The sequence below is a fragment of the Dicentrarchus labrax genome, unplaced genomic scaffold (assembly GCF_905237075.1).
Source record: "Dicentrarchus labrax unplaced genomic scaffold, dlabrax2021, whole genome shotgun sequence".
Classification (NCBI taxonomy): Eukaryota; Metazoa; Chordata; class Actinopteri; family Moronidae; genus Dicentrarchus; species Dicentrarchus labrax.
The window spans coordinates 15,863,898-15,890,139 of record NW_026136703.1 but is presented as its reverse complement, the minus strand read 5'-3'; the positions used below and the strand labels follow the sequence as shown (position 1 = coordinate 15,890,139).

The window sequence follows — 26,242 nt, the reverse complement described above, 5'->3', positions numbered from 1 at the left end:
CATAGTGAGGTAATCATAAAGTAACTGAAAGTAATCCGTAGGTTACTTTAATATTGTGATACTTGGACTAGGTTACTGACTGCATTTTTTTAACAGGTAGTTAGTAATTGTATCAATTACATTTTTAAAGTAACCCTCCCAACCCTGTCAATAAGACATTATGAAATAAATAGTAATAAAGAAATCATAGAAGAAATTAGGAATTTATATTATTATCTTATATTACATGTTGAATATTGTTTATTCTCACAGTAACTTATTTCCATTGTATGCTGTCTTGATTCTGTGTTAAAAGACTGTGTTAAAAAAAAGTGTCATTAAGAAACAAAAAAGTCCATGGAAAAATCTGTAAAGACATATCTTGGAAAAATGATAATTTGAAATAAAGATTGTTTGAGTTAAGTAAAGATGATCTGCAATACAATCTGTGAGAATAACCATGATGAAATCAACTTTCATTAATGAGTTTCAATGTTTTGTCGTAATTACATGGTCATTTATTTGATGTCTTATTTGTTAATTTAATATTGAACACTTTGGGCCTCCATTAAATGACCACTGCAACAGTGCAATACATTTTTCTTTTTGCCAAATGAGCAAAGGTGGAAAGAATTTGGTAGCATTTTCCACCAGTGGTTTACTGTCTAAGGGTATAGTTTTCATTAAATGGCAACCCTGCAAAAGCTTTTAGCTGGGATTCCTTTTTGAAGGTTCACTTTTAGACTACAGTGTATCCAGTTTAATGAACAGGAATGTGAGGGAACAGAGTCCCCAACTTGACCCAAATACTTTTCAACTGATGAAAAGTTTTCAGCAATGTTTAAACACAGACACTGACTGGCACGTAGTGACAATAATTGTGTACATGCATGCACACAGTATTTAGACATGCATGTTACATATTTATTGACAAGCTACACGGCATGTTATAGCTTGACCTGCATTTCAACCAGAAATGTAGAGGAAGAATTTTGAAAGTTTTATATTGCAAATACCGTAAAAATGCTATTTTGTCTTATTTTTTCTCATGGTAAATGAGTGTATACTTTTGCCACGGTACCATTGCTTAATGTAAACTGATAATGTTTAGTCTAAAAATGAAAATCAGACAAACTTTTCCATGTGCCATTATTTAATCATCACAGTCGGTCAACTCAGATTTAAGCTTCATGGGTCGGAAGACGCAAAATAAAATATGTATTTACATACAGTGTGTTATATGCAAATGTAAAAAACAATCACATTTAAAACCATAAAACATTTTTCACAGTATATTAAAAAAACAAAAATGCCATCTTTACATAGTACATAACAATGTATATGATGAGGCCTTGTGCTTGGTAGCCTATTAAAGGACTGTGTTTAACTAATGCTGTTTCGCCTGTAGAGAGACATCCTCCTCTGTACTGCTGTCACAAGTTTGGGAGGCAGGAGCAGAAGCTGATGTCTGAGCACTTCGCAGTTCTTCACATTCTTTGCAATATAATTCTCACAAATCCTGTCAGAGGAAAAAGTCTGTTATTCTCTTATTTCTATTTTGGGTAAAGACATTGAAAATATATATATTTTTTTAAAGTTTTACCTGTATAGAGAATATGGTTGCATCTGGAAAATGAGTGCATCATTACAATGACCCTACAGAGAAACAAGAGAGTGTGAGACATGTGTAAGACTTCTGTTATTTTTACAAGATCTTTTGACAACACTATGAGTTGTTTTTCCAAAGATATTAATTATATGGTCCCTTAGCCCTCATACGGATTAAAAAATCCCCTCAGTCATTGGAACAGGGACGCTGCACAGCAGCTCTCAGGAGGCCAATTATTTCCAAGATCTATTTTACTGAATTTGTTTTGTGGAAGGTTTTGAGGTTCATTATTAGTACACACAACTCTCTAGTGTCTCTCTGTGATACCTACTGTGAGAATATTAAAAATGTAGTCACAACTTCCACCAAACACAATCACATCGGAGTCTTTGCCTAGACATGCGGTGTGCCACAACCTTAAACAGGAGAAAAGACACAGGACTAAGTGCAAACACAAACAATTCATTGTCACAAAAAAATTACAACCATCAATGTTTGATTGCACAATCTGCTAATAATCATGCTTTGCTACCTTGGCTTAGTCTTAAATGGATGCTCTCTCCATTTCTTTGTTTGAACATCAAACAACCACCCATCATCTGATGGAAGAAAAATATGTTTTTACTGAGAGGAAACATTTCAAGAAACTTACAAATATATCAGGGTACACTTTCTTACTCATTGGTTTGCAATCTACGTTGAGACCTCCAAACAGGAACAAGGAGCTGTCTGACACTGCTGTGAGTGTATGCCATGATCTGCCCACTGGAGTGGTGGACACTGGGATTCTGGAAAGCATATATTGCACAAGCTTTTCAAGAACAAATAAGTCAAAAGCTTAGACCACTTTAAATATTAAAGATAATGTTGTCGAAGCATATTTGTATCTTACAGGACTGCACAAGTACTATCTGAATGAAGGCATATTCTATGCTGGTCCGACTCCTCTGTCTGTGCTGTCTTTGCATGTTTTTTTGTCTCTCTTCACTTTGTCTATCATGTAAACCTAAAGAAAAAAAACTAATAAAATACAGGATAGAGGCACAAACGTCAACATGATTCAAGACTGTCATTGGTCACAATCATAGTGCATACATTTCTGACCACGTCCATGATTCAAGGTCCAGGCAGTGAATGTCACTCATCCTGGTTCCCTGGATTTAAAAAATAAGGAAGACAAGTAATAAATGGCAATGACTGTATCCAGATAAGAGGGAAGAACTAAAAAGCATGTAGAGCTCTCACCATGACTCTGCCTCCACAAATGTATCCTCTACAACCAAGTGTGGCGCTGGCTTGGGTGGCACGCGGAGTGGGAGTACGACCCTGCACACAGAAACTGTCACTGTAAAATCTTTAAGGACATTTAAAGTCAAAGTGTTTCTACGTTCTTGTTTATAAGTTGTCCAAAACGTATGAATAAATATAATTAACTTGAATGTACGCAGGCTACTCTATTCAGTGTAGTCGAGTGTTTAACTGACTCACATGTGTTTGTGGTTCGCTCCAACTGGCGTGCACGGGGTCAAATACATGAACCTCGTTGTTCCATCCCCAGACAACGTCCTCTAACTGAAAAAAGAACAAAACAAGATAGCTTTACGGGTTAACAGGATTCAAAACAACAAAATGTATAATATAAAAGCAAAATTCATACTATGATCTAAAAGAAAAAAAGTTTTTTTTTGTTAGGACAGTATGTTTGACTTGGTTTAAGCCTGTGACAAATTTAGTATAGTCTGTGAAAATATTACCCATGATGCTTCCTCTATAATGAAGTTTTTGTTCCTGCTGTCGAAATCCTCAAGTGGTTTTTCACCATATCCTCCAAAGTAGATTATGCTGGAGAACATTAAAGAAATCTATTTTAGATTTATTGTTAGATGTAATGTTTCAGTGGCTCAAGTTCTCTAAAAAATTAGCAATTAATTAACTTCAAATCTATTGACAGACAATTAAGATAGCGTTTTGGGGCGTCTGGGCTTCCAGGCCTCACAAATATGGCTTAATTTAGTAAAACAAATAAATATTAAATGCAGAATATATGATAAGTGGAAACAGTGGACAGTTTAAATATACATACATTCTCATAGACATAACTTACCTTCCTTTATGAATCCAGCAGGACAGTTTGTCCCGATGTGAGGGAGCAGAACCGATCTTATGTTTAATACTCCTCCACGTGTATTTACCGTCTGTCAGGTTGACACAAAAGATCTGTTTGAAGTAGAGAATTGATTACTTCTTCATGTCAACTTTGCTCAGACTAAGATGTGAGGCTCCATTGTGTCTATATGTCCTTTAATGTTTTGTAATGTTTTTTTTTTTGCATGGGGCTCACAATTCATCTATTTCTGAGACAATTTGAAAGACATTAAAGTTCAGGAGCTGTTCATCTGAGGTAACTTTATGAGTCATCCTTGCTGCAGATATCAGCCTCACCTGATTGCTCTGTCCAATTTTATCGTAACCTCCAAATATGTACATGTGTCCATTCAGCGAGCAGCCGCAGGTCCCGGACATTGAGGGAGGGACTTCGCCTGCCATCTGAAACACTTCCCTTCAAAAAAAGTTTTCAAAAAATGTGGTAAAACTACTCCAAGTCCACTAATGACATAGCTTGCAGCAACAGGACAGAAGGCAGTTCTGAGCAAGTGCCTGTCATTCCTAACAACAACTCTGTCAGAAAAGAATGAAAACCACCAGAAACAGAGAGAGAGGGGGGAGAAAAAGAAACTTAAATTTAAAACTTAATTTTTTAAACCTTACCATAAACCTCGCTCTAAGTCACACACCCAGATTTCATCACTGGGTAGATATTTGTCTTGACCAGCAACTGACTGTAGAGAATACAACATGTTTGTTACTATGAAACACATAAATGCAGTGGTAGTACATAGTCATTGATCTTTCATCACTGACTAACCATAATGCAAAACACATTTCACATATAGACTTAGCTGCCAGATTTTTTAGGTACACCTAGATAAAGCTAATGTCTCTGTTGAATTGTTCTGCATTATATTGAGAAGTCTTCCTAATATTTTGTCCACCAACACTTCCCTGTACAACACAATAAAATTCAACCACAAACTGCAGCCTCCAAAATGACAGTTGCATAAACTTCTCTCTAAAACAGTTTCAACAAAAATGAATATTAAGGCAGAATTTATTGGAGGGATGTTGTGTTACACTGGGTCAAACTTTGCATTGAGAGCCTCATAAACCAGAAACTGATGTTTTAAAGAGTTCGGTCTAGACCTGCTCTATTTGAAAAGTGTCCTGAGATAACTTCTGTTATGAATTGGCGCTATACAAATAAAATAAAATTGAATTGAATTAATTACATCTTAAAGACAGGTGTGCTTCAAAACACTAAAAATCCCCTAATAAATCCAAAACCTGTCACTGACATTCATCTCAAGTATGTTTTAGAAAATACATTGCTAGTTAAGTGATTTAGAAATTGCAGTAAAGAAAAAAAAAAATTAAATTACATTATAATATGAATTAAAAAAAAACTATGCATTTAAGTAAAATTATGTAAGTGCCTTTATTCTTTTATCTTACTTTTTTTTTCATTTCATCAGTTTTTTGACAGTTATTTTATATCTTGTAAACATATATAAACACATTCAGTTTTTTATAGATCGATAAATAAATAGATAGACCTACAGGTCACAGAATCTCGCCTTAGGTAAAACTGTAAAACGCACAACTTCTTTTCATGTCCTCACCCTGAAGCCTCCCCACACGTACAGCAGGTTTTCCTCCACCACCGCCGTGTGTCCGCTCCTCTCTAAGGGAACCAGCTCCGAGCAGTGCTTCTCAAACGCTGAATCCATGACTGTGCGTCTTTATTCTTAATATCATAAACACGAATCACAACATTACAGCCATAAACGCTTGTTTATTTGGTTGTTAGGCTATTAAACAAGGGTCTAGGTATCACAATTTCGGTGGCATACAGGGCAAGGTAGAAGTAGAAAAAACTCGACAGGATTTGTCAAAAGTTGTAAATAAATATTATAACCAACCTAGCCTGTCCAAGCGCCAACCGAGATAAAACCACAAATTATGAATACTTATATAATATATAATACCATATATTATAACTTGTAATTAAACATCTTTTAAAACACAACTGTGTCAAATATACTCACAGCCAACAACACATTTCCATGTTGTTAAATCCACAACATCATGTACAGGTGACATAAACACAGGCCCAATGCAGAATGCTCCTTTATCCTAGTAGGATCATTGTAGGTTGTTTTGACACAGGTGGGATCGTCCTGCCACAACAACTTCCGGTATTGTTTCCTTATCAAAATAAAATTCCTTTAAATGACCAATGTTCCTATTCTTAAAATTGTTGTTATTTCCTGACTTTGACTAGAGAAAATATTATTTCTATTAATATCCTTTAAAAAAATTAATAGTTTACTTGAAAGCCATACACTCAAAATATATACATGTTATATACATTTATAACATCGACATATTATTATTTTTTAAATAAAACGAGGAACATATTGTATAGGGAATTTAATTAAAACACGACACTAATAAACGTATAATTTATTGATAATGTATTAAAACTGTTTGGGTCTGTGCTGGTTTCTTTATTTTCATTAGACAGAGGAGCGCCTATTTCTCAGCGGAAGTGACGAAATACATGCGGAAGTTGACATTTAGCGCCAAGTCTTGAGTTGGACAGTGACAACCATGGACGTTTCTCGCAAAATAAAGACAAAAGTGTCCGCTGGCTTCAAGATGCGGGGACTTATACTACGACCGTATGTATTTTAATCACGTTTAAACGTCGTTAAAAAGTGTTTGCTAATGTTGTAATGTTATTGTCATTCACACAACAAGAGAGCTAAACAATAAAACGGCAGAGAGAGAGAGAGACTGTCGATACTTTCTGCTTCATTTTATATTTTATTAGTGGCAACAGGAAAGAAGCAGTGATAACATAATGCAGGCTGTGCTTTTGTGTAGATTTTAATGTTGTTGTTTTTTATTCCACTGAAGCCAGGAGGTGCTGTGATACCTTTAATGGGCTTAAAGTTACATTTTGATTTCATCAGAAACATGACCTGAGCATATAAGTAACACTGCAACTGCTCCCTCATCCTCTTTCAATGCTTACACTTAAAATTAGGGATGGCTTAAGTTTTATAAGTTACAATGGTTTCCAGTTAAAGCAATCTAACATTTTCTTGAGGAAATGAAGCTGTTTTTCTAGTTTCCTCCCAGCAGTCAAGAGAAAGAAACAACCTGTGCATAGTTTCTTGTTGTTTTGTGCTCCAGTGAAGCCAGCAGATATCTTGTGGAAGTGCTGGAGTCTGTCAATCCCTCTGAGCTGGATGATGTTATTGAAAAGGTGCTGGATGCAGTGGAAAAGCAACCGCGTAAGTGCAGCAGTACTCCCGTTAACTGTAGATCACAATGTTATTGGTGCAGAAATATACTGTGTGCAGCATTTAATGTGTTTTCTGTAAGTTTGCTTACAGGTTTTGACCACAGTTTGTGTTTTCCAACAGTGTCCTCTAATATGATAGAGCTGTCTGTGGTGGAAATCGCTGTGCAGGATTGCACTCAGTCTTGTAATGAAACCATGTACGTGTTTTGATCAACTGATCAGTTTATAAAATACTTAAAATATTGACAGACTCTCACATTATTATAGTTAACAGCATGTCACATTTGTAATAATATGCTCAGCAGATGTTTTGTAAACGTATTAATAACTGTAATGATCAATAGATGTTAAGAATTTAATTAATGTTCTGTTAATTCATCACGATATTATCATTGTAGTTTTAAGGTGCAGCCAAGTGAATCTTGTGTTTGGAATAAATTAATTACTTTTTAATAATGTTATTTAGGAAATACAAAACAATAATCACACTAATAGCAATTAGGCCTCTTTAAAATGAACCAAAAAGTTAAAACATGCGTAGAAGTTGGCATTCATTGGCATAATAGCAGCTGGATTATAAAGAGTGTGGATAAGACTAACTGACATTCACCTTGATGTGTAGGTTAGGTTATTCAGGGCCTGCAGTCACATCCTTATTATACTGTAATAATACAATAATTACACTATAAACTACCATTTTATACCTAATCAACCTACAATTAAATGCAGAAAATCTTACTAATAAGAGCTATTTAACTCTCTTCCAGAGATAATGTTTTCAACATCATTGGAGCTTTTGATGTACCCAGATACATTTACAGTATGGAGCGGAAGAAATTTGTACCGTGAGTAAAGGGACAGTTTCTTTCTCCTTTGTGTCGAAATTAATCCAAAATTATTTTTAAAAGATTGCTTCAGTGTCACAGAATGACTGTATTTTTTGTTGATCGTTTATATTTTTAAATGTTTTTATTTTGTATTTTTCATTCAGCATTAGTATGACGAGCCATCCTGCCCCGAGTTTGTGTGGTTTGGCCAAAGACAAAGCTGAACTCTTCAGGGAGCGCTACACTATCTTACAGCAGGTCAGTGAGCTCTGTTTATTATTGTATATCCAGACCGGGGAACTGACACACTCTCTTTGCTGCTATTTATGGTTATATGTGTCGCTTGCATGTTGTATTGATACCAACATGTTTTTTGTAGCGTATACATCGGCATGAGCTCTTCACCCCACCTGCAATAGGAGCGGTTGTTGAAGAGGGCCAAAACAAATTTCAGGTAACAATCTTTAACCACTGTAATGACCACTATGTTAAGTACATGTATGAGGAATATGCATTTGAGTTACAGGATGTGTTTGTGTGAATTGTCTTTTCTAGCTCAAGACAATTGAAGCACTGCTTGGTAGCACATCTAAACTGGGTGAGGTGATTGTACTGGGGATGGTCACACAACTGAAAGAGGTGAGTGAAGAAAAGCCATTAAATGTCTGTTTTTCAGTATATTGTATAGTTACATCTTGTTTCTGAAACATTTTCTTAATTTCTTTAAGGGTAAATTTTACCTGGAGGATCCAAGTGGCACAGTACAGCTGGACATGTCCAAAGCAATATCCTTTCATATGTTTGTTAGTGGTCATGAACAAACGTGACTTTTATATTACACAATATATATATATATTTTTCCTTAATTAGGTTTTTACCAGTTTCATAATGGCCTGTACACAGAATCCTGCTTTGTACTGGCAGAAGGTGAGATAACGACTACAACTACTACAACTGCAGTAAATAAAATGAAAAAAATCAAAACAAATATGCAATAAGATTATAAGAGAGTATTATTAGAAGTACAGTTTTGCCCTTTGTCCTGTAGGTTGGTACGAGGACTCAGTTTTTCACGTCAATGGCTTCGGGTTTCCACCAACAGAGCCGTCATCAGGCACAAGGTCAGTGGATTTAGAGACATGTTTTTGGACAAAATTTAAAGTCAAAGCACATGTTAAAATTACAGCAAAGGTGAAGGAGAATCTAGTGTCACATCTGAGTTTTACTTTTTTGGTAGGAAGTGAAAATTAAGTAACATTAAGGCAAATACTGCATACGCATTATCCTATGAGCTCCACAAATACTCTTCCTGCACCCTCACTGTGTGACCCTTGCTCTACTTCCAGGGCATACTACGGCAATATGAACTTCTTTGGTGGTCCATCCACCACTTCGGTGAAGGCCTCAGCCAAGCTGAAGCAGCTGGAGGAGGAGAATGAGGATGCCATGTTTGTAATTGTTTCTGATGTGTGGCTGGACAGCGTTGAAGTGATGGAGAAGCTCAACCTCATGTTCTCAGGTCTGGCATTGCATCATGGTCTTAGACTTTATAGGTCATGAATCTGCACTTTATGAGACACCAATCATATTTAGCTCCACTTTGTTTTTTCTTACAGGCTATGCTTCAATGCCTCCTACCTGTTTTATTTTGTGTGGTAACTTCTCTTCCGCCCCGTATGGAAAAACGCAGATCAAATCACTCAAAGGTGAGACTATGTTCTCCTCTCTCATAACACACTTTAGATTTTAAAGCCTTTGTGTATAACATGGGGATATATAGACAGCATTTCATAATCTAATTAATTTTTGTCTTTTTAGAGTCATTGAAGGCTCTTGCCGATGCTATATGTGCATACCCCAGCATTCACAGCAGGTAGGATCTAATAGAGTTGCTCTGCGCTGTTCTTAACAGTTCAAATTTAAATGTGTTTTATTTAAACATGTTCATCTTACACCTGCAGTAGTCGTTTTGTGTTTGTTCCTGGCCCTGAAGACCCTGGTCCTGGCACCATCCTACCAAGGTATAAGTTCAGAGACATCTGCTTTTTAACAGCGTTTTGTGAGTTCTGTTCAGTGTTTTGGATGAATGTCGATACATTTATTTCCCTCAGGCCTCCCTTGGCAGATCACATCACAGAGGAGTTCAGACAGAGGGTGCCATTTTCCGTGTTCACTACCAACCCATGCAGGTAAAACAAATGAGGTTTTTATTTAATGTCAGAATATTTGTTATTTTGAGTGACTGAGAGGTTTTGGTGTACAGAAGGTTGAACCTAGAAATTTGTAACCAGACTTGTGACATTTTGGCAGTATCTGCTAACACTAAAACACAAAAAGTGATCGTCCATGTTTTTCAGGATTCAGTACTGCAGCCAGGAGATCGTCATTATCAGGGAAGACCTGGTTAACAAGATGTGCAGGAACTGTGTCCGGTTGCCCAATAACAATCTTGACATTCCAAACCATGTGAGTCTCAGCTTCTTTGAACAAACATATACTTTTATATATATATATATTATTAATATATTCTTTCTACTGTAAGTGCTCCTTAAGCAATGAGTTGTTGCTGCAAAGATGTCCATAAATCCATAAATCTACCAAGCCTGGTCTCATTTCTTACAAAACACCATTTGAAATGTCCTTTTTATTTTTGTTAATAAATTATCTTTGTCATATTCCTCTTCTTCTCCCCCAGTTTGTGAAGACCATCCTATCCCAGGGTCACTTGACTCCACTGCCTCTGTATGTCAGTCCTGTATTCTGGGCGTACGACTACTCCATGCGTGTTTACCCGGTCCCTGATGTCATCATCTTTGCGGATAAATACGACCCATTCAGCATCACAAACACAGACTGCCTCTGTGTCAACCCAGTAAGAATCAGTAGAAACTTAAGCAAGGCCTCTAAAAATGACAGAATTAGTTTTCTTCCAGCTGGTCTTTGAAAGTAACTATAATTTATTTCCACAGGGCTCATTCCCAAGAAGTGGCTTCACATTTAAGGTGTACTACCCATCCAACAGAACTGTTGAGGACAGGTGGGATTTGTTCTTGAGGTTTCACTTTTCTCTCCACGTCTTTCACTACAGAAAACTGTAGTTTCAACCAACACTAATGTTCATACTAATCAATTGTGGTTTTATGTGTTCACAGCAAACTTCAAGGACTCTAAAGGAAATCATGGATTTAGAAGTGGCTCTGTTTCAATTGCTTTGTACTTCGCCTATGTATGATAGTGTATGCTTCAAATGGATTAGCAATCATATGACTGTAGTCTTTTACTTTATATGTATCTGTATGTATGAATAATAAAGGTTTTATTCTTTGTACTGAACATCTTTTTTCCTGTTTTTTTTCTGATCAAATTTCAAATGTTACATAACATTGTACAATGAAGTGTGTATTTAAATTGATCACATCACAAAATTATCATTTTACATTACTGAATGAAATTGCACTCATCATAGAGTGCCAAATTAGGATTTTTATTCATATTTGCAAGCAATGGACTATTGCTACATAAACTGTTAATGAAAGGTGTTAAACCAGTCTTTGATAATCCCTTGTAAATTGTTGAAGTTATATTATTGGGAGTCTTCATAGATGACTTAACTGTTAATGTTTGTTTTAAACAATTTCTGACAACCGGAGGAGTATGGAAGCCTATTTCTGCCAATGTGACTGGAAAAATAATTATTCTGAAAGTCATAATAATGCAAACTTTGTCAAAATACTGACTTCGCATCTCAAAATGATGATTTAGTACCTTAAAATAATGATGTATTATCTTAAAATGATGGTTTAGTACCTTAAAATAATGACTTAGTAACTCAAAATGATAATTTAGTACCTTAAAATAATGACTTAGTAACTCAAAATGATGAAAGTTTCTCATTATAGTGATTACAGAATCATTTTCTTTCTCAATCACATTGGCGGAAATGAGCTTACATAAGGGAAAACTTTAAAACCATATAACCGTATGCAGTATATATGCTGAGGCATTGACAGAATATAACGTTATAAGCTACCGGTGACGCTCTACTCTGGTTTACGTCGACCTTACCAAGATGGCGAACTTAAGGAGACGTCAACTTCCGGTCCTGACCCCCCAAACGCTTGTGATGACCTCACTTTCATGTCGTACTGCTTTTTGAAATTTGCAGAAAAACAAACGTCCGACGAGGTAAGAACGACAGGTGCAAACACATTTTTCAACGAGAGCTGCAAATACATCAGGTGAACAGCTTCGACGCCAACGTGGCCAATATAATGTTTATAACCACGTTTCTTTCACCAAATCGTCGGAGCTTTGCATGTTTCAAGTTGCCACTGTTTAGTAGCTAGCGTGAACCGACGGCACATTACCTGACGAACAGCTGTGAGATGCTCGGTACCCTTGCTAAACAGTTCAGGGGCATTTTAATGAAATATAACTGTTAACTTGTAACCTGCAGTTAGATGAAAGCTGAGAAAACCGCTAACATTGATTTAGTAACCTGAATAGTTAAGCTAGTAAAGTAGGTCAGTGGCGCTAATCGTGCTGCCAGCTAACGCTATCTGGTCCCTGCGTTGCCCTGAATTATTGCTGAACAAAGGGACGTGGACTATAAAGTGGAAGGTATATGTTAGACCTAACGTTAGTAAAAACTAGAATATGCCGATGTTATTGTGTCTTATTCTCTTTTTAACTAACCAGGTGGAAAAGCTCGTCTCTTACGTCCAGTGTTATGAATGTGGGTCGTTTTTCTGTTATCCTATTTTAGATTATTAGGGGGGTAAAAAAAACAAAAAAGAACCCAAAACAATCAGATAATCGAATAATCCAATCAGCTCTAACCCAGCTTTCTTACATGGTGTCTCTTTCTCTCGTTTCTTGCACCTGACAGGAGACAAGAGAGACTGACATGGCAGAGAGAATGGCAGAGATGGAGGAAGAAGACATTGGGGACCTGCCAGCCGGAGAGGATGACAATGACTCAGACAGAGATGAAGGTGACAGGCTGTTTGCTTGGATGGTAAATGACGATATGGATGAGGACGAGGAGGGAGAAGAAGAAGAAGATGATGATGAGGAGGAGGAGGAAGTGGAGGATGAACAGCCCTTGGACACTGAAGCATCTGAATCGTTTGAGTTGGATTCTCCAGCTGAGCGCAGTGGTCATATAGCAGTGGTTGACAGAAACATCATGTATGTGTGGGGTGGATACAAGGTAAGGACTTTATTAAAATGTATTTTGCATGCATGTTTGTATGAATTTTCATTATATTCCTGATTTATTTCTCTCAGTCTTTATATTTATCTAAATTACATTTTATTCTCTCTGTACAAGAATACTCAAAACCACGGTTTCTTTGACTTGTACCTGCCGAGAAACGAGATCTGGACATACAACATGGAGTCAGGAGTATGGTAATGGCTGTTACATTTAAGTTGCGTATTGATACCCTTGTCAGCACTACATGTGTGTCATTTGCACACACCATAGACAAATATAAAATAAAACCCTGAATATTCACAGGACAAAGCACGTAGCCGGAGGTAACCTGCACACATCCATGTCGGGCAGCTGTGGGGTGTGTGTTGATGGAGTCCTCTACTTATTTGGAGGTCACCACGCCAGGGGAAACACAAACAGGGTACGGTGGTTACATCGAGCAAAATTCTTCATCTCTTGTTATTTTGAAAAGATTGCATCGTGTAAAAGACCTTGAGGTGGGTGAGCCTGCTGTTTCCAATGATCTCCTGTATTCTGCGCTGTGCTTTGCAGATCTACCGCCTGCCCCTGCGAGCTCCCAGCCTTGTTTGGGAGGAAATGAGGGATCTTAAAGGACTCCCTCCATCCTGCAAGGACAAACTAGGTTGCTGGGTTCAGAAGAACAAGTAAGGGATTACTTTTTTTCTTTCTCTGTCTGGATTTTGACGTGGAGTAAACTTTTAAAATCCCTGGTATTTACCCAGTGTGCTTGGGAAAGTGGTAGCATACTAATGAGTGTCTTCATTGATAATAAGCTCCCAGATCCCCAGTGAACTTCAGTGTAAACAATAAAAGTCCATTTTGACCCGCAGACACAACAATGAAATGTCTCCATGCCACAAAGTGAGTTTTGTCTGATATTGTTTCCACAGACTTATATTCTTTGGTGGCTATGGCTATGCTGCAAAAGAACCTCATCAAGGGACTTTTGAATACGATGAATCATCTTCACTTGTGGTCTGTAAACAAAAATCTTAACATGCTAAAACACTGATTTCCAATAATGTTTTATAACATTTAACATTAAAAAATAAATGTATTTTTTAATTTGTTTTTTGCTGCTGCAGTGGGACAGCCCTGGGCGAGGCTGGAACAATCACATCCATATCCTGGACCTGGAGACCTCTACATGGAGCCAACCCTTCACGACGGTAAACACGTGTGCTGTATCTGTAACTCACTGTCCAATAGCAAACAATAGCTTCAACTTCTTCAACTTTTCATCCTTTGTCCCTGTCATTAAACTGTCATACTTTTTTTTCCAGAAATACCCTGACTTAAATAACACAGAAACATATTTGACATTATCTATTTTCTCTCTGATGTAGGGGAACACCCCATCACCCAGAGCAGCTCATGCATGTGCCACAGTTGGTAACAGAGGCTATGTGTTCGGGGGACGATACAAAGTAAGAAAAAGAAAACGAAGAATGCAAGATGTGTGTCTGTTTTAGCCTCTTTGTTGTGAATTTCTGTCATACGGTTGGTTATTACCTACTGGTTAAAAAGTGCAGTCACAGATTTTCAAATGTTGCAATACTGTGAAATAAATAAATAGTTCATCTCTTCTGTGCTCCAATTCAATCTTCCATCTCCTTTGGCCCTCAGAACTACCGACTAAATGACCTGTACTACATTGATCTGGACACATGGGAGTGGCATGAAATGTAAGTCTCACTACAGAATAATCTCAGACAGTATTTAATATTAAGAGACCTTTTATAACAACGAGAGGGGGATGATGCCCAATATTGATCCTGTTATCCTCTAACCTGCATTAAAAGTTATCCATTATTCTTCCACGGTGACATCCCGCCCTTGAGCGTTCTCTCAGCTCTGTTTTTGTTGTAATGTTCCTCTTTCCCTGGCTTGCTGTAGGAGCGTTCCCCAGCAGGGTCCTGTGGGACGATCTTGGCACTCCTTCACTCCTGTGTCACCGGACCACATCTTCCTATTTGGAGGTTTTACCACGGACAGAGAGACGCTAAGTGAGTCTGACACACTGTTCTGGAGTAGCAAATAATCCTAACCGCCCCAAAATGATCGTTGGTCTCAAGACAATCTTATCTGCTTTTTCAGGCGATGCTTGGCTGTACCACGTGAGCAAAAATGAATGGAAGCCTTTCAAACACAGTCACACAGAGAGACCAAGGTAATGCTCCCATCTTACTGTGCACACTGTGTGATTAAGCTTTAAGCTAAATAACACATACTCATGCGGGTGTGTGTTTGTGAAAACCTTAAGTGAGCACATTGTATGTATAGAGTTCTTGACATTGTGTTGTTTCAGGCTGTGGCACACGGCGTGCTCCGGTCCGGATGGGGAAGTGTTTGTGTTTGGAGGATGTGCCAACAACCTGTTGTCTCATCACAGAGCTGTAAGCTGCAAGTCATATCTTAATAAAGACACATTTTTATACATACATTAAAAGCTTTTCTACTGAATTACTGATTATTTTTTTTATTTTTTTTACTTGACAGGCGCACAGCAACGAGTTACTGGTTTTCAACGTTCAGGCCAAATCACTAGTTCGGTAAGTGTGTGCAGAAGCAAAGACTATGCCCTACAACTTATTTTACCCTTGAAGTTGAAATGTTCTTTCATTATTTTTCGCTCATATTTTCCCTGTTCCAGGTTCTGTATGGAGGCCGTTCTACAGCACAGGGATCGTTTGTCCAGTTACTGGGACTGCTTGCCTAAACACCTCCTGCACAGCCTCAAAAAGAGAATGTCACGCGTCAACACACTGGGCTCCTAGGCCATGAGGAAACCCATCAATCCAGTCCAGAGTATTACAGGAGAATGTGTGTGTATGGACAAGATGAGCAGGTAGTCCTACTAGAGCATTAGTTTAATGTGTGTGGACACTTGCATACATATAGAAAAAAATAATCTCTAAGCAATAGTGAACAGCTGTGGATCTGTTGGAAATGGGTCCTGACTGGCACACAATGGTTCACAGGCAATCCTCAATGCTGTTTATTATTTCTGTTATTAGGTTGAACTCTTGCAAAGACAGTAGAACCTTTTTAGTGGAGCAGCAGTGCTGGTGATTCACAGCATATGAGATCAGAAGCACTTCACTACTTTCGGGTTAGTTTTTGTTTCTGTTTCCACCGCTATACATAATTTTTCAGATGGGCTTGTTTTATTACTTCTTCTGAAAAGCTCAAATTTAGAAAGATCACTGAATGAAACCATGGGAGAAAAAACATTGTGTCATAGTGGGGAAAAAATATTGTTTTGGAAAGGAGGCAAGACTTCAGCTTTGTGTTTCAGAAACTCTTAATTTTCCTACAGAGGATTATAATGCATCCTGTAGGTATACGGTATAAGAGTCGTCCTTTTAAACAAACACCTAGGTCGGTCACTTGTTGAAATTCCTCAAAAATGGAACCAGCTTAAAATATGTGTCTAATGTCTTAACACTAAATAAAGTGGTACAAGGCTGAAACAAGTCTGCTTTAACAGTGTTTGCTAGATCTTGGATAGTTTAAGTTCTCACAGACCTAAAACTAGTGCTTTGTTACGCAAGACTGTCTACTCTGAAGCCACAGAAATAGTAACTCAGAAGTATTTCTGATTCTGAAATGTTAATTTTTTGTTTTTATTTATATATACAGTATATATAGTAATTTATATATTTGTGAGGAAATGTCTGGGTTCTTTGTTCTGACAGTGGCTTCTAAAGCCTTTAAATTGTCATGGGTGGCTCCTGTAGCATTTTAATTTTATTTCATCGAAGACTTAAAATACTGCGAGTGTATTGGATGTTGAGCCACGTTGCACTGAAATGCCTCATGCCAGTAGGGCTTTGTTTGTATTTGCCTGGTTTGCACAATGTTCCCTTGGTGTTTTTTATTGTAGAATACAATGCATACTGTTACTTTGTACTCAAAGAATAAACACATACCATAAGATGTGCTCTGTTCAGCTTTGTTAATTTACATATTTTCATTTCAAACAAATTGTTGGTCAACAAATACAGTCAATCTTCAGAATAAAATTATACATATTCAAACACTGTTGATCAGATCCTGTAGTTGTTTGAAATGTGGATAAAGTTGGCAGTGTCTGACTGAACTGCAGTTCTGCGTTGAATACCGTACACACTTTTTGTCATGTCTGTATTCACTCGTCTCTCATTTCTTCTTGGCAGCCAGCAGGTTTGGAGCTGACACTTTGACTTTGCCCGGTATGTTTCTGGATAGATCGGTATCCTGGAACACAGGATGATATAGGAGGGGTACACGTTTTGAGTTGTAACACCAAGAAAAATCTGTAAACATCTGTAATCAATAATCATTAGCTGCATCCTTAATCATATATAGAAAAGAGGGAAAAATGCCCATCACATCTTCTCCAGCCAGCAGTCCAAACCCCAATGATGTTCAATTTATAATCATAAAACAAAATGTTTGGCATTTTTCCTTGATAATTCATAAATAATAATGTCTGAGTTATTTGATTATTAAAGGTGCACATTATTTTTCCAATTTCTGTAAATTATCTTTGTCAATTTACCAATCCATCATTTCAGCACCATAAACATTAAAAGTAACTTTAAATTCTGTTACTGTTAACTTCTTTACCTTGACACTGCGGAACAGGTCTTTTTCTCTGGTTGACGCCTCTTTGGCTTTCATAAAGCTGAAAACAGCAGTCCGTGCAGCTGGTAGGAACACACACAACATTTTCTTTTACATTACTGTCAATTCTAAATGCACTGTACAAACATTAAGCATTATGAATATTAGAATACATCACTATTCTTACCTTTTCCTTTTTTCTGAGCTCCTGGTGTCAGCTTCACCTTGTGTCTGTGGAAAACAAATGACTAATTCAGCCCCTGCACTCTTCACTGTACCACACACACACACACACACACACACACACACACACACACACACACACACACACACACACACAAAAAAGGTTAACTGCGCGTACTTGTAGTTGGAGAGGGCGGTGTATGGAGCACAGACTGGCACAGCAAACAACAGCACATCTTCAGGATGAGGCTGGCCTGTCAGAGAGGTGAGCAGATTCTGTGCTTCCTGAGGCACAAAGGGAATATAAAGTTAGAATGATGCAATAGTTAACATAGGCATCGCTTCAAATGCAGAATTAATCCCTAAAACATTCTTTAAAAAAATATACCAAAGAGGGAATAATGATAATAATAATAATATCCTTTTATCACAAAACACATGAATAACTTACCTCTGCTCCGGGGTTGTCCTGGTCCACATCATCTTCCTGAAAAAGAGGACAAACACTGATGGTAAATAAACATGTATATAAGTATTTAATTCAGTGTTTTCAAGATGTGTTAACATCACCTGACAAATTGTACATTTCTAGGGATACCCAATAATTATCAGAGCTAATAATGGGAAATTTATATTATGAATTAATGCAATAATTAAATTACAGTCGATAAATTATTGGTCCATAATAATATTCAAATATAATAATAAGGATGGATATGGTTGGGTCAGCGCCATGAAATATTAAACTATAATTCATAACGAACTTCTTTATAAAATACAACAATATGAAATGAAAGGTTATCTTATCGATATCAGCCATGAGAAGCAGGTCATTGTCAGCATCAGTTATTGTATCGGCTGAAAAAGATCCATATCGTGCATCCATATACATTTCAGACTCTGCTATTGGATCATGTACCTTTTCCTCCGGTTCAGCGGGACCTCCCTCCTCTCCAGGCTGTCTCTCCTCAGTATCCTCTCCTCCTCCTCCTCCTCCTCCTCCTCCTCCTCCTCCTCCTCCTCCTCCTCCTCCTCCTCCTCCTCCTCCTTCTGTCTGCTCTGGTTTCTTTGCGGCAGTCTCCACATTACGAGGTTTCTGGGGTGGTTTCTGAGAGGCTGGTTTCCTGATGGGCTCGTCTTTCCCCTTCCCCTTCTTTCCTTTCTTCCCTTTATCCTTCTCTTCCTTGGTGGAACCAGCTGACTAAAGAAGAAAAGCGATCATACTGTTATTTATTGTATCAGTGTCAAGGACTGAGTAGACCTGAGCTGCAGTTTCCACTAAATGTTTTGCAGATGGCGTGATGGCACTGTACGGTACATTAGCAATGTGTGCAAAGTGTGCTGAAGGTCGCTGTTATTCCTCCTCACCCCGAGCAGCTGCATCATCAGCTCCCTGTCCTCTTCATCCTGGTCTTTGTACTTCTCTTTTATCTTTTTTAACTTGTTCTGGAGTGACAACAGGGAAGAGACAGGCACAGAAAGAAACAAACACAAATTGAAGTATCAGATCAGTTAACGTTCTAAGACTGATCCATCAATAAATTCATTACAAAAACTGTTGACTTTATCCGAGATGTTATTTCGGTCATGTTTTGTTGCAGCATTATACATTGATTTTGTGATTTGTGATAAAAATTACGGCTTTCCTTTAGCTGCTGATGCTTTTAATAATTACACTGATGTTGTTTGCCTCCTAATCCCCTGGACATTTACTATGGTTCACTAGGTCTTATTTCTTTTTTCTGCATGTTTTGGCCATTTTATTTGTGTCTCCTTTTCGAACGATTCATTTCCATGTATTGTTGAAGGCAGTATCAGAGAACATCTTATCTTCACACTCCTTACTTACCTTTTGACCTCTCTTCAGTGGCTGCTGGGAGGAGCCCCCTCCACCTTTGGACCCCTGATCGACCGTCGATCCACTGGATGAAACCTCCGTCTTCTCCTCAGTGTCACACCCTTCCTGTTTCTGCTTCTTCTTCTTCTCTTCTCTAATGGCAAAGATAAACACCTGAGGATTCAATAAAATGACTGGCCCATCTGAAATGTGTATACAGTCTGCTGCATGCGTCAGCTTGTTAAGTAAAGAAAGATTTCCTCCGTTTTTGTTTTTTTCTAAACCAACCAAATGCCTCAACACTAACTGTTGTTGTTGTAAGTCCTCTATAGCTTAACAGGAAGAAGTACAACTGTAAGCCGTTGTATTTTATTCCATTCATTCACCTTCTTTGCTTGGCAGTCATGTGTTTCTTTGCCTGTGAGTCTACTTCAACCTGAGGAGAAATGAATAAATTAACATTAGTATATTTTACTTGAAATGGCCGCATCTAGGATGTATGTAGCCTGAGATCGTAACTAATTACCTGAGTGGTCACTTCCTTTTTGAAACCAGGGTTTTGAGCACTCCTAGAAGGACAGAAAATGTAATTAATTCATCGTCATGTGTAATGATAGTGTTTGCTTGAAGTAGCAGCAGTGGTAACACTACCTGCTGGGCTGTAAATGAGAGAGGGAGATGGTCGTATCCGGAAAGCTGAACTCTTCACTCTCTTCATTCTTCATCCCCTCTTCCTCCTCGCTGTCTTCCTCTCTCCCCTCCTCTTCCTCGGCCTCCATGTTGTCCTCCTCAGGAACAGCGGCCAGTTCTCCACTCGCACCATCACCCTCCTTGGCCACTTTTTTAATCTTCTTTTCCATCTCTCCATCTCCTCCTGCTCTTTCCTCACTCTGGTCTTCATTACTGCTGTCATCACCTGCAACAGGTGACAGAATCAAGTTACGACACCTGAATGTGGTTGTTACATACACCGTAAATTAAGTCAATCATTTTTGTTTCCGATACCTATCAGCTCTTCTCCCTCCTCTAGCAGCTCAGCAGTTCTGGACGTGACTTCTTCCATGTCTTCCTCTACGGTCTTCACCTTTCTCTCCCCTCGGTGCCGATGCACGCTCTGCTCATCCACCTGCACAGAGACAAGCATGAAACTCAACTGTTTGAAGATGAGAAAGAGTTAAAATGTGCTTGTGATAGTAATTTACCTTGAAGAGGAATCCGAAGCCCATGATCAAGTAAGAAGGTGGCAGGAAGTTTTTCTTTCCTGGAGAGAAATGTATCAGACATTAGGTCCTCTGTCAGACATTATAATAGTATCTAACACTTCTCATATTACAAAATGTATTCAGCTTAAGTTTTTGTGGGTCATACCTCTGATCATGAAACTTCCAGTGGTCAGGTACTCTCCGGTGGGAGCTGTCTTAGACACCTGAACAAAGATAAAAGATATAACACAGCTGATAAATAACAAATAATGCCACAATATAATGGAATTTAGACAATGTAAAATTTAAAATATTTGAAAGAATGGATTTGCAACCTTTTGAGGATGGAAGTTCACTAAACATGTAACATTTTGTCTCATTATAATGTATATGAGAAGTAAATTGTTACAGACAGAAATATAATAATAGACAAGACAGAAGACTCACCTGATGATGATGAACCCACCAAGCGCTGGTGATGATCTTGGCATCCCAAGCAGCACTGTAGCACACAGACATAGTGCCCGCTTCCGTCAGGGTACGAGGAGAGATGGGGTCACCTGGAGCAGGAAGATGGAGAGGGCGAGAAGGCCAAAGAAACGCATACAAATGAGTGAAAATTGAATATCAAGCAAGTCTAACAGCAGAGAGAGACTGAGAAGCCACATGGTTTACCTGAGGGGTTTTTGATGACACAGCTCGTGGCTCCGTGAAGGTCAGCATGAACATAGATATCACCTGAAAAAGGAAAAAGTACACACATGAGGGGCATAAACCAGCTCAGTTAGTAAGAGCATGTGTAGATGTTCGTTCATTACCTGCACGCAGGTAGCGTTTGACGATCATCTCGTTCTGCTGCTGATCCCTTCCTGCAATGATGAGATAATTCTCTGAGCTGATGAACCATAAGAACTTCTCAAACCTGCAAAAAGGGAAGAAATGGTCAAAATACTGAATCAACTCTGTGGATGTACAGATACATCATACGGTAGTGTGCGTCTTACCAGTAGACCTTCCTGGCCTTCTGAATTGTGACCACAGTCTGAACCTCTTTTAGTGTTTTCTGTGTTTTTTTCTCTGCAGATTTCATAGCCTTGAATGACATTGAAAAAGAAGAACATTTACCAGTATGCAAAAGCGTGATGACCACCTCTTTTCCTTACAAATTTTCTTGCCCTAAAAAGGTCCAGTGTGTAACATTTAGGAGGATCTATTGGCAGAAATGTAATATAATATTTATAGGTATGTTTTCATTAGATCGTGTAAATCCTACAGACTGGTCCTTTAAACCGTGTGAAGTAAAACAGCATTCTTACCTTATCTGCTGCTTCAATGGTTTTATGTTCCTTCTTTTCAGCACTGCGTTTGAAGTCGTAGTACCTAAAAAACCACAAGGACACTGCTGTAAAAACAACACATGTGGCTTTCCCCACATTTCCACTCAATTCTATATCTAAATGTAAATGTATGTACGTACAGGGACACTTACTTTTTGGCGTTGGCATAAGCCGACAGGCCAAGATCCACATCCACTAACATGGGCTTGTTCCTTTGCAACTTCTTGTTCTGTCCTTTGTCTTTATTTTTGTTTTTTTTCCCTTTCTCCTCAACCACATCTTTTTTCTCTTCCTCTTCCTGGTCTTCTTCAGAAATGTATGGATTCCTGGAGGAAAAAAGACACACATGAGCCAAATGGTGTAACAATGAGCAGACAGGTAATGTTTCTCTATCAGTGCGGGTCTCACTTCAAAAGCATGGTGATGTGGTTGGTCTGCAGCTTCAGTTCCTTGATGGCGCAGGCCACAGGGTCTCCAGCAGCTTGTGCGTCTTTGACTATAATGCCAATCTCAGTCCAGTCCACCTGATTGGCCAGTGCACTGCGCACTACCTGCAGTGCCCTCTCTACCACTGGCAGGTTGATCTCCACCAGTTCACCCTTTATTCGGTCCACCTCCTGCAACACATGATGCAAGATTCCTTGTATATGTATTTCACCAATATCATGATGAATTGGATTTTAAATGTCAGTTAATTAAAAATATGGGAAAGCATTATGTGCAGTGGTTACAGCAGACAAAGCTAAAAGGTGCTAGTGATGCTGACCTGTGCTTGGTGCAAGGCTTCCAGTCTCTGCTCGTGGTCCCTCTTAACATTTTCCAACTTCTTCATAGCCTGTTTCTCCTGCTGTAAGGCCTTCATGTCAATCTTCTGACTTTCCATCTTAGAGAAGAACTCATCCACTGCCTGAGTGAGAGAATGACATTGGACTTCATATCTTTCATTCTTGAAATAAGTGTGAATTCACATTATAATTGAGAAAGAATCAATATCATTTCCCAAATCAAGGCATCATGAAATAAAGATAAATAAGCAGCCTAATGTTTACCTTGTCAAAAGTGTCAAACTCCAAATAGGGGCTCTTTACATGCTGGGCAAAGAGAAATGGGTGGAACTCATCATATCTGTAAGGAGACACCATTACACCATAATATAAATAATATAAAATAAGTTATGTAATATTCTCATATGTAACAACTTGTGCATTAAAAAAACAAGACATACGTGAGCAGTTCTTCGCTGGGTTTGCCAGGAGTTAAGCTTGGTTTCTTCTCACTCTTTTGAATGATGTAGCCCTTGAATTAAAAACAGCAGCTTGTGAATATAACATAGTAGGGGCGCATGATAATTAAATAAATGTCAGTAAGTCAGAACTGTTTTAGTTGTTGTGTTAACAATAGTGATGTCATATGTTATATTTGGTTAGGTCAGAGTTATGGAATATTAACTACATTTTAGCCTTTCTTGCCATCAAGTGTGTAAAAACTACAGGTTATGAACTTCTTAATAGAAACATGTTAAATTATCGGTTATCTTATCAATATCAGCCATGAGAGACAAGCAGTAATAATTGGTTCGTATCGGCTGAAAAAAATCCATATTGCGCGTCCTTGTAACATTAATACAGGATGCAAAAGTACTTTCCCTCAAAATAAAATAAAGAATAAATAAGTCTCTTACTTTGCCACTGAAGTTCTCTGTCTTTTCCATATATGTTTCTGCAATCTGCAGGGCTTCCAGGATTTTAGGAGCAACTGAAAAGCAGCCAGATCAAATACTGTATTTACAAATCTACCAAAAAACATTACTAAAAAAACCTGAAATCTTAAACTGGAACCACTATTTCGACTGGTCTGTTAATGCGATCAACCATATGCCAACAACCTTTACTCCAACTGCTCTACTATACCTTGGGCAGCATCAACTTGGCAGTCAACTTTGACAGAGCCAGACAGTCCTGCCTCTATCAAACTGTGTTCTATCAGAGTGGCTCCATACGCTAGAGAGAAGGACACAAAATATGTTAAATCATAAAAAGAAGATTAAGATAATTAAACAGAAGATAAATGTATGTGTTTTTTAGCTACTTACGGAGGTGAGGATTCAGGACCCTTTTCACTTGATCCCCGTTTGGTGCTTCGCTGATGATTTCAGTGAGTCTACATAAGAAAAGAAATAAGATAATTAGTTTTCAGTTAGTTTGGAAGTCCATTTGGCCCACAACGTTAACAAGCACATGTAAAGATGTGTTTACCGTTCTAAACTCATGAGAGGTTCAGGGGGTCGGGCGCTCTCCACATGGTACCGTTCTCTCACAGCGATCTTCACATCCTCTGCCTCTGCTGTACGAAACCGCAGGAGATTCAGGATGGTGTACTCATGGTCTGCAAGAATGATGTTACCCTGAAGATGGATATGGACAGACCAACAAATACACACATACACAAACACATAGGGGTGAATCAATATCATGGTTTGGATCAGAGCTGATATGATCTGAACAGCATGGGATGTTGTGCGATACAGACGTCTCACAATGATTTCTCACCCTGTCGTACAGTTCAATAATCAAGTGGTAGGCAGCTTCGTCTGAGCCAAACTGGATGTCAACAATCCTGTCAATCCCGAGCTGCTTAACCTGGGTCAACCGCCGACTCTTGAGGTGTTTTCGACACTACAGAGAAAGTTGTTTTATACATTCAGTTTCATCACAAATAGTCAATAAATATACAGAAACAGATCTGATAAAGGATTTGTGTAAAAAAAAAAAAAAAAAAGAAAAAAAAAAGAGGAAAATATGCTGACATAAATATCAAATCTGTTTAGGGATAGAAAAACCATGTCACTTGTCAAATCTGGTTGATATTCATCACAACGGAGGTCATGGAAACAAGGTTTTATATGGAATTGTGTGTGAAATTCAAAATACATTATGGTTAAAATTATACAATAATCACAAGAAAAAACCAAAGCTGTTCTTACTTTCATTGCAAAACCCGAAGGCATCATGTTCTTGGGCCATTCGAAGTCTGTGGAATGAATACGAGTCCCAGACTCGACCAGGAGAACCGCTTTGCTGTCAGGCCTGAGACAACAACACAACACTGAGTTACACTACACACTGACTGAAAGCTGTACAGAAACTATGGTTACTCAAATTGAAGTACTTGGACTTAGTTAATTTATATTTCTCTATTTATTTGACAGCTATCACATCATAGAAACTTTGCAGATTTATATTTTACACAGAAAACATATGGCCAGCTAATAAATTATGATGAATTATTATATATTAAACTACCCAAATGTCTAAATATAACTAAAATGCAGCTTAGATATAAATGCATCAGTAATAATCATCAAATAAATAAATCCTCAAATAATAACAATAATTTAAGACACTGCTGCATAGCGCCTACTATTTTAAAAATCACATCAGTAGGAACCTAATGCTTACTTATAATTAATTAGAATCCCAAGTATGAATGCATGGCTGTTATTTGTAACTAATGGAGTGTTTTCATATGATAGTAGTGCTTCATGCCATATGAAACACCACAACAGTGAAACTTTGGAAGTTTTCAAACTGTCCTTACTTTTGAAGCCGGATGAGATACGTCTTATTGTCGATGTCATACACGTTGTTTACTCTCATACCAATGTAGCTGGAAAAGATCGAGGCAAAAGAAATGAATGAGCAACATCTGCACACAAATCAACATTAACGATGGTAACACTTAGCTTAGCAACCGAGCTAGAGGCAATATCACATATCACCTACTTGGCATTGATCTCGGCAATAACTGCCCTGATATCCACGGTGGTGAACCTGGTTTTCATGGCAACGGCGCAGCGGACTCCAGTTAGAAAAAGAAAAGTAAAAACGGAGGCATATAATTCACATTTCTAACGCAGCATCAGCAAAGGGAAACATGCAGGGAACTTCTGCACATGCGCGCAAACTGTTTTTCCCACGGAAGCCAACGAGGAGC

At 38.1% G+C, this 26,242-nt stretch overlaps 4 protein-coding genes across 6 annotated transcripts; 2 read left to right on the top strand and 2 right to left on the bottom strand.

Annotated features, from left to right (window-relative positions):
• Window positions 1-1,114: 1,114 nt before the first annotated feature.
• Window positions 1,115-5,874, bottom strand: LOC127359919 (kelch domain-containing protein 1-like). Its single transcript, XM_051394252.1, has 14 exons — window positions 5,752-5,874; window positions 5,326-5,450; window positions 4,358-4,428; window positions 4,031-4,148; window positions 3,693-3,805; window positions 3,343-3,430; window positions 3,077-3,160; window positions 2,834-2,914; window positions 2,684-2,742; window positions 2,267-2,376; window positions 2,121-2,187; window positions 1,920-2,004; window positions 1,583-1,635; window positions 1,115-1,498 (listed from the first exon to the last, which is right to left on the bottom strand). Exons 2-14 carry the CDS (start codon window positions 5,431-5,433, stop codon window positions 1,363-1,365), a joined length of 1,173 nt encoding a protein of 390 aa, XP_051250212.1. The 5' UTR covers window positions 5,434-5,450; window positions 5,752-5,874; the 3' UTR covers window positions 1,115-1,362.
• A 400-nt stretch (window positions 5,875-6,274) lies between these two features.
• On the top strand, window positions 6,275-11,176 carry pole2 (polymerase (DNA directed), epsilon 2). The gene is made up of 19 exons (XM_051395976.1): window positions 6,275-6,387; window positions 6,905-7,005; window positions 7,138-7,213; window positions 7,784-7,861; window positions 8,008-8,101; window positions 8,223-8,297; window positions 8,399-8,482; window positions 8,572-8,628; window positions 8,722-8,770; window positions 8,892-8,964; window positions 9,190-9,362; window positions 9,460-9,549; window positions 9,662-9,716; window positions 9,805-9,864; window positions 9,955-10,032; window positions 10,201-10,309; window positions 10,539-10,715; window positions 10,813-10,880; window positions 10,996-11,176. Exons 1-19 carry the CDS (start codon window positions 6,317-6,319, stop codon window positions 11,012-11,014), a joined length of 1,587 nt encoding a protein of 528 aa, XP_051251936.1. The 5' UTR covers window positions 6,275-6,316; the 3' UTR covers window positions 11,015-11,176.
• Window positions 11,177-11,928: 752 nt separating this feature from the next.
• Window positions 11,929-17,021, top strand: klhdc2 (kelch domain containing 2). 3 transcript variants are annotated; one of them, XM_051395324.1, is made up of 14 exons: window positions 11,929-12,028; window positions 12,732-13,055; window positions 13,176-13,255; window positions 13,365-13,482; window positions 13,614-13,726; window positions 13,973-14,057; window positions 14,168-14,251; window positions 14,429-14,509; window positions 14,709-14,767; window positions 14,979-15,088; window positions 15,180-15,252; window positions 15,391-15,478; window positions 15,582-15,634; window positions 15,736-17,021. In XM_051395324.1, the coding sequence occupies exons 1-14, from the start codon at window positions 11,981-11,983 to the stop codon at window positions 15,857-15,859; spliced, it is 1,440 nt and encodes a 479-aa protein (XP_051251284.1). In that variant the 5' UTR covers window positions 11,929-11,980; the 3' UTR covers window positions 15,860-17,021. The 3 variants fall into 3 exon arrangements, with proteins under 3 accessions (XP_051251284.1, XP_051251295.1, XP_051251307.1); XM_051395335.1 differs by having other exon boundaries at window positions 11,949-12,081; XM_051395347.1 differs by lacking the exon at window positions 11,929-12,028 and adding an exon at window positions 12,374-12,463.
• LOC127360869 (ribosome quality control complex subunit NEMF) lies at window positions 17,022-26,230 on the bottom strand. The gene is made up of 32 exons (XM_051395294.1): window positions 26,032-26,230; window positions 25,847-25,915; window positions 25,233-25,335; window positions 24,799-24,924; window positions 24,505-24,653; window positions 24,342-24,409; window positions 24,160-24,249; window positions 23,931-24,004; window positions 23,475-23,545; window positions 23,299-23,374; window positions 23,016-23,156; window positions 22,658-22,866; window positions 22,402-22,575; window positions 22,229-22,292; window positions 21,917-22,005; window positions 21,731-21,834; window positions 21,588-21,650; window positions 21,360-21,472; window positions 21,079-21,136; window positions 20,913-20,971; window positions 20,716-20,836; window positions 20,362-20,626; window positions 20,237-20,279; window positions 20,097-20,146; window positions 19,723-19,864; window positions 19,242-19,319; window positions 18,793-19,074; window positions 18,325-18,360; window positions 18,052-18,158; window positions 17,878-17,921; window positions 17,694-17,773; window positions 17,022-17,321 (listed from the first exon to the last, which is right to left on the bottom strand). Exons 1-32 carry the CDS (start codon window positions 26,088-26,090, stop codon window positions 17,244-17,246), a joined length of 3,285 nt encoding a protein of 1,094 aa, XP_051251254.1. The 5' UTR covers window positions 26,091-26,230; the 3' UTR covers window positions 17,022-17,243.
• Window positions 26,231-26,242: the final 12 nt, after the last annotated feature.

What these genes read in the sequence shown, in the direction of transcription:
- LOC127359919 (XM_051394252.1), bottom strand. Translation starts at nt 5,433, where the DNA reads ATGGATTCAGCGTTTGAGAAGCACTGCTCGGAGCTGGTTCCCTTAGAG. An exon ending in CGTAGATTGCAAACCAATGA is followed by an intron (nt 2,188 to 2,266) that starts GTAAGAAAGTGT and finishes TTCTTCCATCAG; the next exon opens with ATGATGGGTGGTTGTTTGAT. An exon ending in CAACCATATTCTCTATACAG is followed by an intron (nt 1,499 to 1,582) that starts GTAAAACTTTAA and finishes TTCCTCTGACAG; the next exon opens with GATTTGTGAGAATTATATTG.
- klhdc2 (XM_051395324.1), top strand. Translation starts at nt 11,981, where the DNA reads ATGTCGTACTGCTTTTTGAAATTTGCAGAAAAACAAACGTCCGACGAG. An exon ending in CCAGGGGAAACACAAACAGG is followed by an intron (nt 13,483 to 13,613) that starts GTACGGTGGTTA and finishes TGTGCTTTGCAG; the next exon opens with ATCTACCGCCTGCCCCTGCG. An exon ending in ATGAATCATCTTCACTTGTG is followed by an intron (nt 14,058 to 14,167) that starts GTCTGTAAACAA and finishes TTGCTGCTGCAG; the next exon opens with TGGGACAGCCCTGGGCGAGG.
- pole2 (XM_051395976.1), top strand. Translation starts at nt 6,317, where the DNA reads ATGGACGTTTCTCGCAAAATAAAGACAAAAGTGTCCGCTGGCTTCAAG. An exon ending in GAGCGGAAGAAATTTGTACC is followed by an intron (nt 7,862 to 8,007) that starts GTGAGTAAAGGG and finishes TTTTTCATTCAG; the next exon opens with CATTAGTATGACGAGCCATC. An exon ending in ACTGCCTCTGTGTCAACCCA is followed by an intron (nt 10,716 to 10,812) that starts GTAAGAATCAGT and finishes TTATTTCCACAG; the next exon opens with GGCTCATTCCCAAGAAGTGG.
- LOC127360869 (XM_051395294.1), bottom strand. Translation starts at nt 26,090, where the DNA reads ATGAAAACCAGGTTCACCACCGTGGATATCAGGGCAGTTATTGCCGAG. An exon ending in CAGAGAACTTCAGTGGCAAA is followed by an intron (nt 23,546 to 23,930) that starts GTAAGAGACTTA and finishes TTTTAATTCAAG; the next exon opens with GGCTACATCATTCAAAAGAG. An exon ending in CCATTGAAGCAGCAGATAAG is followed by an intron (nt 22,006 to 22,228) that starts GTAAGAATGCTG and finishes ATGTCATTCAAG; the next exon opens with GCTATGAAATCTGCAGAGAA.